The sequence below is a fragment of the Manis pentadactyla genome, chromosome 4 (assembly GCF_030020395.1).
Source record: "Manis pentadactyla isolate mManPen7 chromosome 4, mManPen7.hap1, whole genome shotgun sequence".
Classification (NCBI taxonomy): Eukaryota; Metazoa; Chordata; class Mammalia; order Pholidota; family Manidae; genus Manis; species Manis pentadactyla.
The window spans coordinates 11,274,260-11,290,539 of record NC_080022.1 but is presented as its reverse complement, the minus strand read 5'-3'; the positions used below and the strand labels follow the sequence as shown (position 1 = coordinate 11,290,539).

At 47.0% G+C, this 16,280-nt stretch overlaps 1 protein-coding gene across 2 annotated transcripts in view; it reads right to left on the bottom strand.

Annotated features, from left to right (window-relative positions):
- Positions 1-7,630, bottom strand: part of PLEKHM2 (pleckstrin homology and RUN domain containing M2) — a 35,654-nt gene extending 28,024 nt beyond the window's left edge. Inside the window, exon 1 of one of the 2 annotated variants that reach the window (XM_036914322.2) lies at positions 7,441-7,630. In XM_036914322.2, coding sequence (XP_036770217.2) covers positions 7,441-7,500 — 60 coding nt within the window. In that variant the 5' untranslated portion in view covers positions 7,501-7,630. The remainder of the gene's footprint in view (positions 1-7,440) is intronic. The other variant, XM_036914321.2, reaches the window with a different exon arrangement.
- Positions 7,631-16,280: the final 8,650 nt, after the last annotated feature.

The following is a 16,280-nucleotide window of genomic DNA, read 5'->3' as shown; positions in this document are numbered from 1 at the left end:
ATTACAAATATATAAAACAGAGGAGGACATCTGCATGGCAGGGCCAGCTGCTTTTCTGGGGGCGACACAGAGGGGACACTCTCAGGACCCAGGTGGTTATAACAACCAAAGATCAAGGACATGACCTTTCAGCTCTAGCCAAATGGACTCTCCTGGAAACTGTCCTTATTTTCCTGCCTCAAATGGAAGTTCTAGAATGTTCGCACCTTAAGCAAGCAGCAATAAGGAGGAGGATAGAGATAATAAGGAAGATCCACCCAAACTAACCAGCCTGCTGCCTGGCTGAGACTCCCATGGGGAAGAGCTCTGGGCCCAGAGCTGGTCACCCCACATCGCACTGTGGGGTTCCAGGTCCCAAGCTAAGAAACCTGCTTTACCAGCAGTGAGGCCACCCAGGAGAGCTTTTTATCCTAATGGAGAGAAGCCCCATTGCTTTCCTTGGACATAAGGGTACTGCCAGCTTTGGGGGCATCCTCCTCCCGCCGTGGTGGTGAGTCCTGACGCCCCAGATGGGCACTGACGACTCGAGGAGGAAAACAGTGCCTGCAAGAGCTGACCTTCTTCCCACACTCCCAGGGCCAGTTCCTTCCTGTCCACGTGAGAGCAGGTCTTGGCCACTCCACCCCTTACTCAACATCAGTTTTCAGACCTACATTTTTTGTCAGCTGGCGGATTTTCAATTCTGGTGGGAATTTCTTTTCCAAATGCGCGCTGGCTGGAAAGGACTCACAGGAATCACCATGGCTCCGTCTCAAACTGGGGAGTCTTAACTATGGCTACAGAGTGACCACAGGGAGACAGCTGGCGCCCACACCCCCTGAGGGCCTGCAGTTGCCAGATGGCGCCCTGTCTGTCTAACTCAGGTGCATGCGAGCTTCTGCCTGGCCTCCAGTCAGAAACAGGGCTTCTCAGTCTAGGTGGGCCTAATGCTAGAATCAAGCCATATAGAAATGGGGACCCGGGGTGTTGTGATAGGATGGAAAGGCCCACAGTGCCACACAGCTTCAAACAGAGACCTCATGTTGGAGAAGCATTTCGTAAAACGGGACCCGTATCTTAAAACCGAGCGGGTATGGCCCCGGAAGATGACTGGTTAGCCAGAGATGGGTAAGATTCCTCAAGGGAGGAACAACCTAAGACAGGCACAGTCGCAGGGGGGTCATCAGGTGAGAAATTGGGGATCAACAGAGGTGAGGCTTAGAACCTCACCCCCCCGTTCTGAGAGAAATCTTCTGCATACGTGGATGTTTTATTGCCCTGGTCTAGCTTGGATTAACACATAGTCTACAGGCACACACCTGATCATCTACATTTGCTCTCTTACAACACTAAACTATGTTTTCTACCTTTATCTTGTATCTACCTACCACTTCAGCATTTTATTAAAAATAATAATAATAAAGAGAGAAATGTGGTATCCACATATAAATCAAGTATAAAAACCAAATGAGTATTCATATTTGAACTGACTGTTTATAGTTCATAATGCATGAGCAAAACCGAAAGTTTCTGTGATGACTGCCCTTGTACTGTTCACCATGTAACTTATTCATTATGTAAGAATTTGTTCTACATGTAAAAACTTGTTTGTTATGCCTCAGAAGATTGGAGACTGACGAAAATTAGGCTTGGGGTGGATTAATGATTGTGCATTGAGCATTGACTCCCCTATACAGAATTTTATTGTCGTTAACAACCATTTGATCAATAAATATGAGAGATGCCCTCACAAAAAAAAAAAAAAAAAAAAGGACAGACTTCCAATGGTAAAATAAATTAGTAACCGGGATGTAATGTATAGCATAAGGAATATAGTCAAGATATTGTAACAGCCTGGTAGGGTGATAGCTGGAACCTAGAATTATGTATATAAATGTTCTACCACTGTGTTGTACACTTGAAACTCATGTAATGTAATACTGTGTGTCAACTACCCTTCAATAAAAAAAAAATAATTATTGAAAAAAAAAAAAAACCGAGCGGGAAAGGGCTCAGAGAAAGCGGTTATCGCCTCTCCACTGGATCTAATTCTGGGCCTGGGTCGGGTCACTCACGGGCTCAGGTGCACACTTACTGTGCCTCCTGGCTGGGGGCTTCGGGTCCCTCACATCCCCCACTAGAAGCCTCTATTCTGAGAGAACAGGAACAAACAGCTACTGCCAACACGAGGGCAGAGGCAGGGGAAGCAGCGAGCACAAGCCACCCTGACCCCTAGAACTCTGGATAAGAAAACGTGTATGTAGATGTTATTTTATATAGATCTCGCCCAGGTGACCAGGTCCTTGGGGATTCTCAGAACTCTTAAAGAGTTTTTCCATGAAGTCAGAGAGAACAAAACTATCGATCGAAACCAAATGGTCAATATAATTCCCACATTTATTTAACTGCTCTCTAGAAAAGAGCTGCTTTAGCTAATTTTTAAAGTACTGGCAGATCTAACTCATCTGAAGGGGTGGAAAATCGGAAACAAAAGCACACCACGTAAGCCAGCCTTCTGAGCCGCAGCGTCCGGCGAGGACGTCCAACAGCTGCAGCTCATTCCCCGGCGCCGCTGGACCTGCCCCGGGAGACCCCTGCAAAAGGCGGGCTGTGCCTGGCCAGAAAGAGCCCCTCACTCAGAGCCCGAACTGGCGCGGCAGTGCATCCGCCCTAGATGAGGGCCAGGGACGAAGCTTAGGCGAGAGGCGGCGGTCACCACCCGGAACATTCCCTGAGGGATGGTTACTTTATTGAAATTCCCTTATTACCCTGTTCAGGGGGAGGAGAATTGGGGCTGAGAAGATGGAGAGCAGGAGATACTGACTTTTATTTTACATACTTCTGAGCTATGTCTGTGCTTTTAAGACAGTTTTTAAAAAATTTTTAAATTGTTTTTAAACGATTTACGTTTTCTTAGAACAATGTCTCCTTCTCTTGTCCTAGTCTGTGTCTGCCGTTGCATGCACGTCACCTCCTTAGGCAAGTCTTCCCTGATCACCTCCTCCTCTGCGGATTCCCCTGCCAATTCTTTACCACATTTTCCTGCCTCATGCCTTCGTAACACACATCACAATCTGAAACCACCTTCGCATGCGTTTGTCTACTAATTTATCCTCATCTCCTCCTACTGGAATATCCGCTCCACGTGGGCAGGGGCCTTATCTGCTTACTACTACCTTCCTAAGGCCTTGGACAGTGGGGACATGTGGAAGGTACTCAGCGAATATTTTTTGAAAAACTAAACACATGGACATGTGACGGGATTTACAAATGTCCATATTCATTCCACAAGTCAAGTATAATGTGCAAAAACACAGTAACAACAGAAATTTGAGAAACTGTAAGATGGGTATACCAATTTCTCTGAAAGTGATCCCTAGCCCACCCTGCTGTGGGCTTTTGTGTGTGCACACATGTACATGTATGAAGAACAGCCTGCTACCTGTTTTTGTAAATGAGGGTTTATGGGAACGCAGCCACACCCAAGCATGTACGGATAGTCTGTGGTTGCTTATGACCCACAAGGGCAAAACGGAATAGTGGCAACAAAGACCAGATGGGCTATAAATATTTACCATCTGGCATTTTAAGAAAAAGTTTGACAAACCCTGAGCTTGAAGACTGACTGAAAACTGCACAAGAGTAAAGTGCAGTGCTTACACAGACCCTTACTAGGTCACTAATATTCTATCTAGGCCTTGTCATGTGCTAGGTATTGGGCCAAGTGTTTTAAGCATATTACTTCCTGTAATTTAATTCTCACTACAACATTATGAGTAAGTTCTCACTGCTGAGTTAATAGGGGTCCAGTAATTTGCCAGGGTTGACAAGGTCAGTGACAAACCCAGAATTCAAATCCAGCCCCGGTTCCGGGTACCCCAGAAGCCTGTGTTAGTATCCACCATGTTGTACAGCCTCCACAGAAAGCACTTTCTAGCCACATCGGGCAGAAGCCTCAGCACCCCGGGACTGCTCTGTCTCCTCACTGTCCTCAGAAGACCATCTGGACATCCCCACTTCCTCGGGGATGTTGAGGCTGTTCCTTCTATCTTTAATACCTGCTTCTTTTTCTCTGAATTCTACCAATTTGCCAAGACTCAGCTGAGCCCTCCCTCTCGGAGACCTTCTCCTTGCCCTAGATATTTTTTTAACTCTCTCTCCAACCAAACTATTGGAGCGCAGAGACTGCTGCTTCTAGCAGAGAGCCTCTGTTAGTCTGCAGAACACCCCGGCTCCTCAAAACAAGACCAAACCCTCATGAAAAGCACTGCCTCCCCCTCCTCTGGAGAACACGCTATTTGGTAGTACCTCATGCCAATGAAAACTGCCAGCCCTGTCTTTGCCTTGGACATCTCTCTCTATTAACAACTCAGTAACCACAAGCTTTACTATCTGCACCTGGGGTGTTCCTGATTCTCTCTCCCTTTCATATGGAACTTGGTTTTCATTGTTATCATTTTCTTCTGACTGTGCTAGTAATTCCAATTCTCTCTTAACCCCCAGGAATCCTACTGGAATTCCCATCGGAGCACAGGTTCCCTTGTTTGTCGGTGGGACAATAGCCATCTCATTTCTCTAGTGTTACAGTGTACAGTTCATCATCATAAAATCCGGATGTGAAAATAGCTAAACTCGACAATACTGCTTGGGAAGAGTGGTTCCATTTGGGCACGCAGTTTCTGGAAGGAGAACACGGGTGGTTTCTTGGATGAAGATGTTCTTTTCTTGATCTAGGAGCTGGCAAGTGGATGTGTTCACTTTGTGAGAACTCCTTCAGCTTTACATTCAGGAGTGTAGGAATATTCTATTTTCTGTAAGTATATTCTAGTCCAATAAGAAGTTCTAAAATGCCTTTTGCAAACATACTAATGTGCAGCTGGTCTTTTTTTTTGCAGAAATACACACCTCATTTTCTTCATGCAACATTCTTATAAAAGGATTGGTAAAACTATTTTACTAGCTGTAGGATGGAAGAAAAAGGGGAAGCAATTCTCAAAGTGCCGAATAACAAATTTGGGTAGTCTGGTGTTTAAGGATAAATCTGATCCCAAGACTGCTAGCCCTCACTGCCTACTGCTAATTGATTCCTACGAGAAGCAAATGCTCTGATTGAGAAAACCAAACGCACGTCATGAGGCAAGGAATCATAAAACAGTTCTCTGAAACACACCATACAAAGGAAGTGGATAACAAGTCCAAATGGTGACATATAACAGCCTTTAAGTGGTGAGGCACTTAGCCATCTTCAGACTTTGTAAAAGTAAGGAATTGGCTCTACCACAAACAGAAAAAGCTTCAGCTTTTGTTTATGTCCCCCCAAATTCATATTCATATGCTGAAATTCTAACCCCCAGTGTGATGGTTTAGGAGGTGGGGCCTTTGGGAGGTGAGTAGCTCATGAGAGTGGAGCCCTCAGGGATGGGATTAATGTCCTTAAAAAAGAGGCCCAGAGCGCTCCCTTGTCCCTTCTGCCACTTGAGGACACAAGGAGACGTCAGCAGTCTGCAGCCCAGAGGAGGGGCCCTCGCTAGAACTCAACCACACTGGCACCGTTTTCAGACTTTCAGCATCTAGAAATGTCACAAATAAATGTATGTTGTTTACAAGCCACCCAGTCTATTGTAGTTTGTTATAGCAGCCCAAACGGACTAAGACAACTTGTTAACAATGGGTCAAGCACAGACTAAACACTCTATATACATACTCTCATTAAATCTTCACAACAACCCTAATTTTACCTTTGCTTCACAGATGAGAAAATAGAGACATAGGGAGGTGAGTGAAGGTTATAAGGTTACAGGGTTATTAACTAGCAGGGCAGATTCAACCCAGGCAGCCAGAACTCCAGAATCCATGCTCTTAACCATGATGTAGATACGCCTTTGGTTGTGATGCACCCAGGGACGGGTTTCCAACTTCTAGTGTGTGACTGACACCATCTGGTGTGCATTACAGCTCAATAAAATATGCTTGTTCAAATGCATAGAATTAGAAGAATCTTGACAAGCATACCCAACTCCTTCGTAAATGGCAGCCTGATTTACAGAGTGGAGTTCTACCTTCAGAAAGATTCATCCTAACAGATAAGTGTCCATGTCTACCTTTTTTTTACCTGGGTAATTCCACCTTATTTATGGGAAATCCGAAGACAAAATACTTGGTCTACCTGAAGCCATAATCAGCCCAGATGAGATTAGAAAGGTCAGCAGTCTTCCTTTCTTTTCCATTACGAAAGATGTATTGCTTTTTAACAAAGTACTTGCTCATCCTGCACTCCTCAAATAAGCAAAAACTGTGGCCCAATTGCATGGGCAGAGCTCAAGAAAACTAAATAAAGAAAACTTTTCTTGGATGTCTGCAATGGTATTTTTGACTATCCTTTTAAAGAAACATTTTGGTAAGAGCATTTTGAATCTATTTTTCTTTTCAAGCCACACTGACCTTTACAAAAGGTAAAATTGCTTGCCTATGTGTCTCTTAAGGAATTTAAATGGGGGAAAAACAGTCATTTAAATATAATGGTTGATTTAATTAATTCTCTTCATTTTGACTTGTTGAGGTAATTAAAATACTCTAATGAGCCTTTTCCCCCACCTAAGGCATCTTCCCGCACCCACTCCCCCCTCCAAGTTTCTGAGACCATCAGGTGAGACAGGAATTCAAATCCGGGGAAAAAAATCAACAACATTCCTCAAATGACTGTCAATCCTGGTTTGGTTTTAGGTGAGTTTGAATTCTATCTTCTAGCTCAGGACCCCTTTTCAGATAAGCAGACTTCCTCACACGTATATTCTACACACCCTTAATAGGTCATATTTTTTCTACCTAGAATTAGAATAATGATCTCTACTACAGGGGGCCCCCAGACAACCAAGTGTCTGTGGTGTCACCAACTTCCAATCCCCGGGCACTTCAGGTTCTCAGTCAAAGCTCTGAAATAAGCCTCCTCAAAACTGCCAACACTGAGCAAAATTATTCAGGGAACTTCCCAGGACCAGAGGCAACGCGACCCAGAACTGGGCAAACCGGAGCTGCTTATCCGCGGCGTTGCCCCGACTGCGGGGCTGGGCGAGGCCTCCCGGGGGTCGGGGATGCAGGGATGCCGCCCGGGGATGCGCGGCGGCCCGAGATCCTCCCGGGTTTTCCGCTGCTCGGGTGGGGGGTACGGCGGGTCGCGGCCGCCCGAAGTGACACGGGGCCCCCGGGCCCGGCTGGTGGGACCTCTGACGATGCTGACCTCAACTTTGTTCTTTAAAAATAGCTCGGCCGCAGCGGCACTCACGTGAGCGGCCCCGCTTCCCCTCCGGCTGCCGGGGCTCCCGCGGACCCCGTCCCCGGGGTCGCAGAGGGGAAGGGCGGTGTCCCCGCGCCCCGGGAACAGGCGGGACCCCCGGCCCGGCGGAAGCAGGGGGCGCTGGCCGGGGTGGCGGGCCCGGGCCGTGGGGTGCAGGCCGCGCTCACCTTCTTCACCGACAGCGAGATGTTCTCCAGGATCCGGTCCTTCACCTCCCGCGGCTCCATGGCGCCGCCGGCGCCGCCGCCGCCGCGCCGCCGCCGCTTCCCGCGCCGGGGGCCCGGGGCCGCCGCCCACCGCTGCCGCCGGCCGTGCGGGGGCTCCGTCGTGCCGGCCGCGGGGCCCGGCGCCCGCCGCCCGGCCCTCGCTCCGCCGGGGAAGGAGGCCGCGGGCTGTGCGCGGCGGCGGCGGCGGCAGGAACTGATGTCAAGCGGGGCGGCGCCACGGCCGGCGGCCGGGCTGGGACGCCGGCGCCTCGCCTGCGCCTGGCGACCCCGGGGCCGCGCGGGCACCCCCCCGAGCTCGGGCCCGGGGCGCCCGGCCCTGGCCGGCCCACGACCTCCGGCCTCGGCCCAGCAAACCGGGGCCCCCGGGGCTCCCCGGCGGCCCCGAGCCCCTCCGCCCGCTCCGGCCAGGGACCCTGGAGGCCCCCACGGGCCGCGGGGCCCGGACGCCCTCTCGGCACTCCCCGCCTCGCCCCCGAGGCCCCCACCATGCCGGCCCCCGCCCCCCAGCCCAGGGTCCCCGGCACCCCGCCTCAGCCTGCCCTCTGCGGAGCCCGGCCCCCCGGCCCCCTGCCCGCGGTCCCTGCCCCCCTCCCCCCAGGCCTGAGCTGTCAGGTGGTTTGAAGTCGGGGCCCACAGCACCCCCTTCCCACCTCCAGAACTCACCCTCTGCGCGTCACCTTCAGCCCCAGGGCCCCTGCCCAGCCTCTCCCTCTCCCAGCTCCTCGGTGCGCCCACAGGTCCCGGGGGCCCCGACCCCCTCAGCCCTGAAGCACGACGCCCCACATCCCTACACACTCCCCTCTCCGAAGTCACCATCTCTTACAGCCACCTCCACTTTGAGTTCTCGGCCTCTTACCTGGCTAACGACTCATTTGGCCCCCGAATAAATTCATTCCTGATACATCCATCACTCCCCCCTTTTCATTCTTTTTTTAAAATGTCAATATATATTCATTTTATCATTAAAAAGAACTGAGAAGGAATTGACATTTCAGGTGCACAAAATGAGTATATATAAAAATAATGCATCTATGTGTGTATATATATAAATTATATATATAAATATTTGTCCCCTCTTTTTATTCTTAAAATACCCCAGTTCCTAATCTCTGTTGACCACCCCCTCTTCCATTTTCCCTCTTCCCTGCTTAGGTCACCCCTCCCTCAGCCTCCCAGACCTGGTCAGCCTGGTACCCACCTGAAACACTGATTCTACAGCTTATTCTAGATGGGCCCCCTCCCACACCCCAAACACACCCAAAAGATGCCTTCCCGTCCCTCAGTCTCACCAGAGGAGACCCAAGATGGTGGTTATTTTGTTTTGCTTTTTTGTGACTGCATAAGGGAACAAAATCTTGTGTCAGGAAAAGAAAAGAACAGCTACTTGTGAAACTCAGATTGGATGACTACTTGAGAAACTATTCTATTACCACCTCAGGATCAAGGGCAAGAGTCCTTTATTGTAATGATGATGGTAAGTGCCGAGCACTATGGGCCATGCACTGAACTAAGTGCTTTACATGTGTCTCATGTATCCTCACAAAGCACTTCTTGTACAGATGGAGAAACTGAGATGGGGACAATTTGCCTAAAATCATAAGCAAATGGTAGAGCCCAGAAACCATTTGTATCCTCTTCTGAGCCAAAGATCCCTTTACATTTCTTCATACTACTCATAGGAGCTTGGTCTAACCCTTTAGGGAAAACCCTCAGCCCTAAAGCACACCGCAGCAACGCCCCATGTCCCTTTACATTTATTCATACTACTCATAGGATGAGTCTCTAAACCCAGGGCATTTTCTTATGAAAATGTGTTCTGGAAAATAAGAGAGAACAGCCTGTGTGGAGTGACAGGTGGAATGACAGGTGGGAATGGAGGCTGCAGTTGCTGGCCAGGTAGAGAAAAGGCCGAGAGCAGAGGACACATTACTTTGAATGAGGAAGGCAACTGTCAGGTGTCCAAAGGTGTGTGTGGCAAATAGGAGGAAGCTGGCTTGAGTGACCAATCTAATAGCCTTGGTGTGCTCCCGGCCCACTCCACCCAGGCTAGGGCCTACGTGACCAAACTTGGTATTGGCTGCAACTCAGGTTCCTGAGAATCCATTCAGCCCGCAGCAGAACCAATGAGCTTTGTGGTTCTTCCCTGCTGTTAAATAGCAAGCCATCTTTGAGGCTGCACCTTCTGCTGGGCACCACCTTCTTATAAATGGCTACTTGAGGCTTGGGCACATGACAGCCTCAATGGATGTCTTTATTGCTTGGTGGTATACCTATGATGTATGAATGTGGCATTTCTGCATATTGTTTTCACCTTCATCACTGGGGGATGGGCACAGTCAACTTTTATAATATTCAACAGGAACATACCATCTCACTGCCTACTTAATTCCTAAGGTTTGCATAGGTATGTAAGTGGGTGGGAGAAGAGAGGCACATTTTACTCTCACAAGACTTCTTGAGGGAAGGGGAGGGGGCCAAGTATGTGTTTACGGGCAGGTAATTGCCCCATGCCCAGATCTCAAATATGGAATCCATCCTTGCCTGTCAAAAACAAGGCAACTCAGAAACATAAAAACAAACAAACAAAAAAATCAGGATGCCTATCAATCTTGTTATTGGGAGTCCTGTAAACTCAACTGAAGCTCATTCATTTATTGCTCCAGACTTTACTGAGCACGTGCAAAGTGCATGAGATTCTGAGGCATCAGGAGTCAAAAGCCTCAACTGACTCATGCTAAAGCCTTGGGCAGATACTCTTAGTTTCCAAACTAGTGACAAAGGAAAAATGAATTTTGTTCTTCTTTTTATAGTGTTGTCCTCACCTAAGTCTCCCACTGTTAAACTCCATCAGATGAGGGAACAACTTGGAAAAGCAGATAAGATTGTAGAGACACCATAGATTTGGCCCACGGGTCTCCTTTACTCTTCTTTCCAAAGGTGTGTACTGCCTCAGAGAGGAAAAAGATAGGAAAAGATTCTGTCACATCCTTAAAATGTCATTGGTCATGACTGTTTTAAAAAAAAAAGAAAGGTGGAGGATAGTTTAAGAGACTAATTCCTTCCTTTCCCCAAACTCCAGGCAAATATATTTGCATTTCCAGAGGAGGGAGTAAACATGTCCTTGGCCATCAGGCTGGTGAAATTGATCTCCACCTGAGAAGGGGAGATAGGAGGGGCTGGTTGTACGTAACAGCAGTGCTCCAGATTCCCATGCCTTCACTCCAGCACCTGCAAGTACAGACCATCTTTAACACTAGGACTGAGTAAACCAAAACAAGGCAGCTTTAATCTAGATTATCTTATTTTAAAGTGTTACAGTTCCCTCCTCTTTACTGTCCAGTCAGCAAGATGGGCTGGTGAAAATTGGGACATTGGCCTCCTAGCTTAAAAGCCTCCACTAGCTTCCTGACATAGCACGTGGAATGACATATCTACCCTTTTCTTTGGCCTCCAAGGCTACAGCTGGTCTGATCCAACCTCTCTCCATGACTCATCTCTCAATTTCTCTGCTGGTGTGTGCAGGCCCCACAACCTTTTGTTTCTCAAACATGTTAGTGCGTTCACCTCTGAGGGTCTTTGCAGGGTTGCTCTGCCCCATTGTAGCAGAGGCCTCTACTGCTCACTGAAACCTGCTCTCTCCACAGTGGGAGCACTGTAAGCCAGGTACAGGGTTAGACTACATTCCCCAGCCTCCTTTGCAGTAGGCATGGCTATTTTATCTGCTCTCTAATGGAACGTGAACAGAAATAAAGCAATCCACCTCTAGGCTGGGCTTCTAAGAGAGTGGATATTCCTTCTCCATGCTGTTTCTTCTTCCAGCAGGTGAAATGAAGCAAAAGGGGTGTCAGACTTACAAGATGTGAAAAGCCTGGTTCCCTGAATCATTGCATGGAGTGCTGCCCTTCAAGCAGGAACTTGTCTTGGACTGTAACACAGGCAAGATAAAAACTTTTTTTGCAGTGAATTATTGAAATTGTTGGCCTCTTAGTTTCCTCAGCCTAGCCTAACACAATATATCCTAAATCCTCACTTAGCAGCAGCCTTCTTGTCAGTCAGGTCTCAATTTAAATGTCAGCTTTCAGAAGACTTTTCTCCTTGACTACTCAACCCTAAGCAGCCTCTAGGCCCATCCAGCATGCCAATCTACTACCTGGCATTTTCTTTGTTTGTCGTTACTCTTCAAAGAGACTGCTATAATGTAAGCTGTAGGGGAATATATCTTTGCTCACTTCTTGTATGCTGTATTCACAGCACCAATGCAGTGTCTGGCACATGATACTCAATGTTTATTGAATTAATATCTTCTGACTGTTAATTCAGTAGAGATGCAGAAAATTTTTTTAGCTGTCCACAGAAGTAAAAAGACAGAAGAGAACTAGGGCCAAATAGAAGGCTGCTTCTCTTTATACCTGATTTGGGCCTTTCTGTTTTAGGAAGAAAATGGATGAGGAACTATAGTCAACGTCTGTACAATCAGAGGTGCTGTTTGCCAGTGTTCCAAATTAGTCTTCTATGTGGGTTAATATGGAAGCCTACACACTTACTAACCTCAGAATGTCATGTCTTTGAATCTTCATTAAACTCAAACTCAGCAATCATCCTGGGCTAGAGTCCCTAAATTTGCAGTCTGACTTCAGTGACCCGGCTGGGTTTCAGGCACAGTTCTGCCATGTCATTCCACCTACAGTACAACTCCTTAGGGCCTCTGAGACGAGAACAGAGGCAGCGTGATGGTGTTCACAGATTGGTGAACTCAAGGCACATCCAAGTGCCCCCGTGCACTGAGCACAGTCTTAGGTACTGTGGCTACAGTAGCGAAAAGGACAGATATAAATCCCTACTCTCATGGAGCTTATGTTCTAAGGGGGACAAACATAATAAAAAAAAGACACAGCAGTGAAACACAGAGTATGTTAGGTAGTGGTCAGTGCTAAGGAGAAAAATGAAGAGAAGTGACATAGGAAGTGGGGGCACGTGGCTTCGATTTTAGTAAAGTAGCCAGAGAAGCCTTTCTGAGATATTTGAGTAAAGACCTAAAGGAAGTGAGAGAAAAAGCCATGACAGTGTCTGGGGAAAGAGCATTCCATAAGGAAACAGCAAATATGAAGACCTTACCGAGCATGGTGAATTCAGGGAGTTGAGGTCAAGGTTGCTTAGAGCTGAGTGAGGGGAAGCAGGAGGTGAGGGCAGAGAGGTAGACAGGACCCACTGAAGGGTGCTGAGAGGTGTGATCAGGGTTAACAGGCCCATCCTGGCTGTGCTGAGGACAGAATGTAGGTAGAAATGGGCAGGAGCAGGGAGACCTATTGCAGCAACCCAGGTAAGACGTGATGGTGCCTGGGACCAGGGTTCTAGAAATGATCAGCTTTCAAATGTACTTTGAACCGGAGCCAGCAGACTTTAGGATGCGTTATGTAGTTTGTGAAAGAAAGGAGTAAAGGTTTAGAGTGAGCACCTGGAAGGCTGAATGAAGTTGGGGAAGACTGTGAGAGGGGCAGGTGGGGGGCGGTGGAGTTCTTTTTGCGCAGGGTACTTCAATTTCAGATCCCTGAGGTCCAATAGGGAAAAGGTTGGCTTTTAGTAGCTTTCTAGGAGGAACCAAGTCACTCTTGCTCTAATGTCTTTTTCTGGGACAAAATGCACAGGTAAGGATTGGTGACGTTGGCTAGTCCCATTAGTACACTACTAGCTCTGACCAGGGATGTGGGATCTGGGGATGATTTAGCCCTTTTCTGTAAAGTGGCGATATGTTCTGCTTACTATGTATTTTAAATTTTAACTCTGTGTTCTTTTTTTTCAACTCTTATGTTGCCTACTTTTGTATTTCTACTTTTAAATGTATACCCTATCCTTTCATTTCCTCCTCCAACCTATAGGCATATAGATTCCTGCCATAAACCTTCCTGACAGTTTCTAAGTTTATATATTAACTCCTCACAATTTCTACCACTTTGAGTACTAGAAGTCTCATTTTAAATGAAATTATCAAAAGATTGAGATCTGAACAAGAGCAAAATAATTACCTCTTGCCTCCAACTAGAAGTATCCTTTCCTCCCATCATCCTTTTTAAATAGATAAGGAAGTGTAACAGAACAAGGGGAGATTTTCCCAGGCTACTCCCCATACAGACCAGCTGGTATGTGTACATTGAAAACCTTTCATATAAAGGCCCCACAGCACAAATCCACAAAGGCAATGACTCCACTTGGTTACCACCCCGGGATGTTTCTGAGTCACTCATAAATCTCAAAATGATTAATTTTAAGTCACTTTAAATTTTAAAAAAATTAAACACAGACACACATCACTTAGAAGCTCTGAGATAGAAAAGTCCTGAAGCCCTCAACAATAGGAAACCAATTCTCAACAGTTCAGAATGAGCGGTCTCAGCTGTGAATATTAACTGGGAGTCAAAACGAAGACTGTTTCCTGACCAGACATTGAGAAATGGGTATTTTCTGTGAGGTGAAAACTGGGTTAGGTGATTTCTTCTTACTGGGCCCGGAGCTAGTCTGCGTTTCCCCACCTCTCCTTCAGCTAGGTGTGACTGGCAACTGATTTTGTGCGAGAAGTGGTATATACCAGTTTCGGGGCTGGCCAGTAAAAACTGCTCTTGATTCTCTCTCCTATCATCTTCCAGTTGAACACTGAAGGCTAGGGCAACCGTGAAAGCGGGTGAAAATGGCAGAGTTGCTGGTAGCCTGTTTCTGGAATGACAGTATGAAGTGTCTTCCTACCTCTATGGACTTGGACCCACATTGGGTTGTTAGTGAAGGAGAGGTAAGGTTATATTTTGTTAAGCTACTGATATTTGGGGTGTGTTACAACAGTTAGCCTATGTTAATACAGAAATTGGTACTGAAATGGGATGTTCACCAAAAAACCTAAAATAAGACACCGTCTTGGTGGTCAAGAAGGAAATAGATATAGGTAGGGTAGAAAAATAGAGACCCATGTTATGCAGGGGGCAAAACATCTGGTAAAAGTGTCTCCTGTGGCAACTGGGAAGGTTGATCATATTAACTATATAGCCTGGAGCTCTAGTCTAAGAGGATGGGTTGAAGACTCATGTTCTGTGTCGACTTTTACATCCTAATTATCTGAGAAAGACTGAAGCTTAGAGAACTGGCTCATTGTAAGCAGAATTGAAAAGGAATAGAGCCAAGAAACTTGGGGCCTTGAAGGGTTGAAATGTCCTTGTTTTAGACTTAAGGTAATAAGACGTAAGTTTGAAATAGACTTTGAACACCAAGGCCTAGTAAGACTCAGCCCTGTAGCAAAAATGATAAAGGTTTTTACATTCAAAACTATTTCAGATGAACTTGAGATAGATACCTTTGAAAGCAGACTGGCAGTGAGAAGGCAATGAAATAAATCAGGCTTGAGGACTGTGTATAGGGAAGAACCGAGTGTAGTCACTGACATAAAGAATTGACTGGAGCAAATAGATCAGAAGCCTATTAAATGTTATTATTTTGCCAAAGAAACAACAAATCCAGATTTCAAAAGACATCCTTTTCCAAGCCTTTAGACAGCCCTCCGTCCCCCAGACTTGGACCAGCGGTGAGCTGAGAGAGCCGGACTAACTCCCAAGGCAGGCAGACTGAACACCTACCGCAGAAGGGGCCAGGGACAAGGAAGGGAGTTCCTCCCCAAGATCATTAGAATCTTGAATAAAGGAACTTCCCATATCTTTCACAATGCCTGTCAGCATGATTTCCGGGTTGCTGGGGGCAGTGACAGCTGCACTTCCCATTCTTCCCATTTCTGAATGGGATTTACTATTGCAGTTGTTCCGTCTCTCTGCTAATACCACATACGGGGCAGGAGCAGAGCCAGGTTCAGTTTGCTAGACCACAAAGCGCCATAATCAACTCCTGAAGGACAGGGTACCACAGGGAATTCTGGACAGAGGTCAGCTGAACAATGAGATGGTTTATAGGGTCATGACTTTAGGGAAAAGGGTATTATGTGTGGTCTACATGTGAGATGAAACTGAACCATTGCTAGGTGACACCAAGCTGAACCCATCTTCTTGGGCACATGAGCAATTGTATTTTACAGCCTCCCTTGCAGTTTGGTATGGCCATGTGACTGAATTCCAGCCCGTAAAATGTGGGTAGTGATGTGACCACTGCCAGGCTGGTATAAAAACTCCCGTGCACAACCTCATTCGCTTTTCCTGGTATGTTAGCTGGATGTTGACATCCCGAGTGATTCTAGAAGCCACATGTTAAAGAGAGCGGAGCCCTGGTAGCCTAGGACCCTCGATGACTGCATAGGGCAGAGACACACTGGACTGTTAAGACTTGCCTCGCTACTGGAAATTCCATGTAGTGTTCTCAAATCCCTTATATGATAAAATGAATACTAGCTGATAAGTAACAAGCACTTACTATGTGCCAGATACTGTTCTAAGTACTTTACACGTATTAACTCATCTAATCCCTACAACCATCCTTGATAATCGTTTTACAGATGAGGAAACTGCAGCATGGAAAGGTTAAGCAACTTAACCTAGTCACGCACACAGCTGGCAAGTAGCAAGGCGAGAATTCAAACCCAAGCAGAATGGCTGTAGAAACTAGTCTGACCCACAATACCTCATTGCAGTGTCATGTCCATCACCACAGTCTCCCATGCACAGCAGTTCCATCTTTCACATCAGGACACAGTTGTCCCCCTGCAATGGTATCTGGAAGTAACTTTAATGGCTTGGAGATGGCCCATTTCTTCTGGGGTTCAGGCACATGGCCACAAGACACAATGCCTGAGTTTA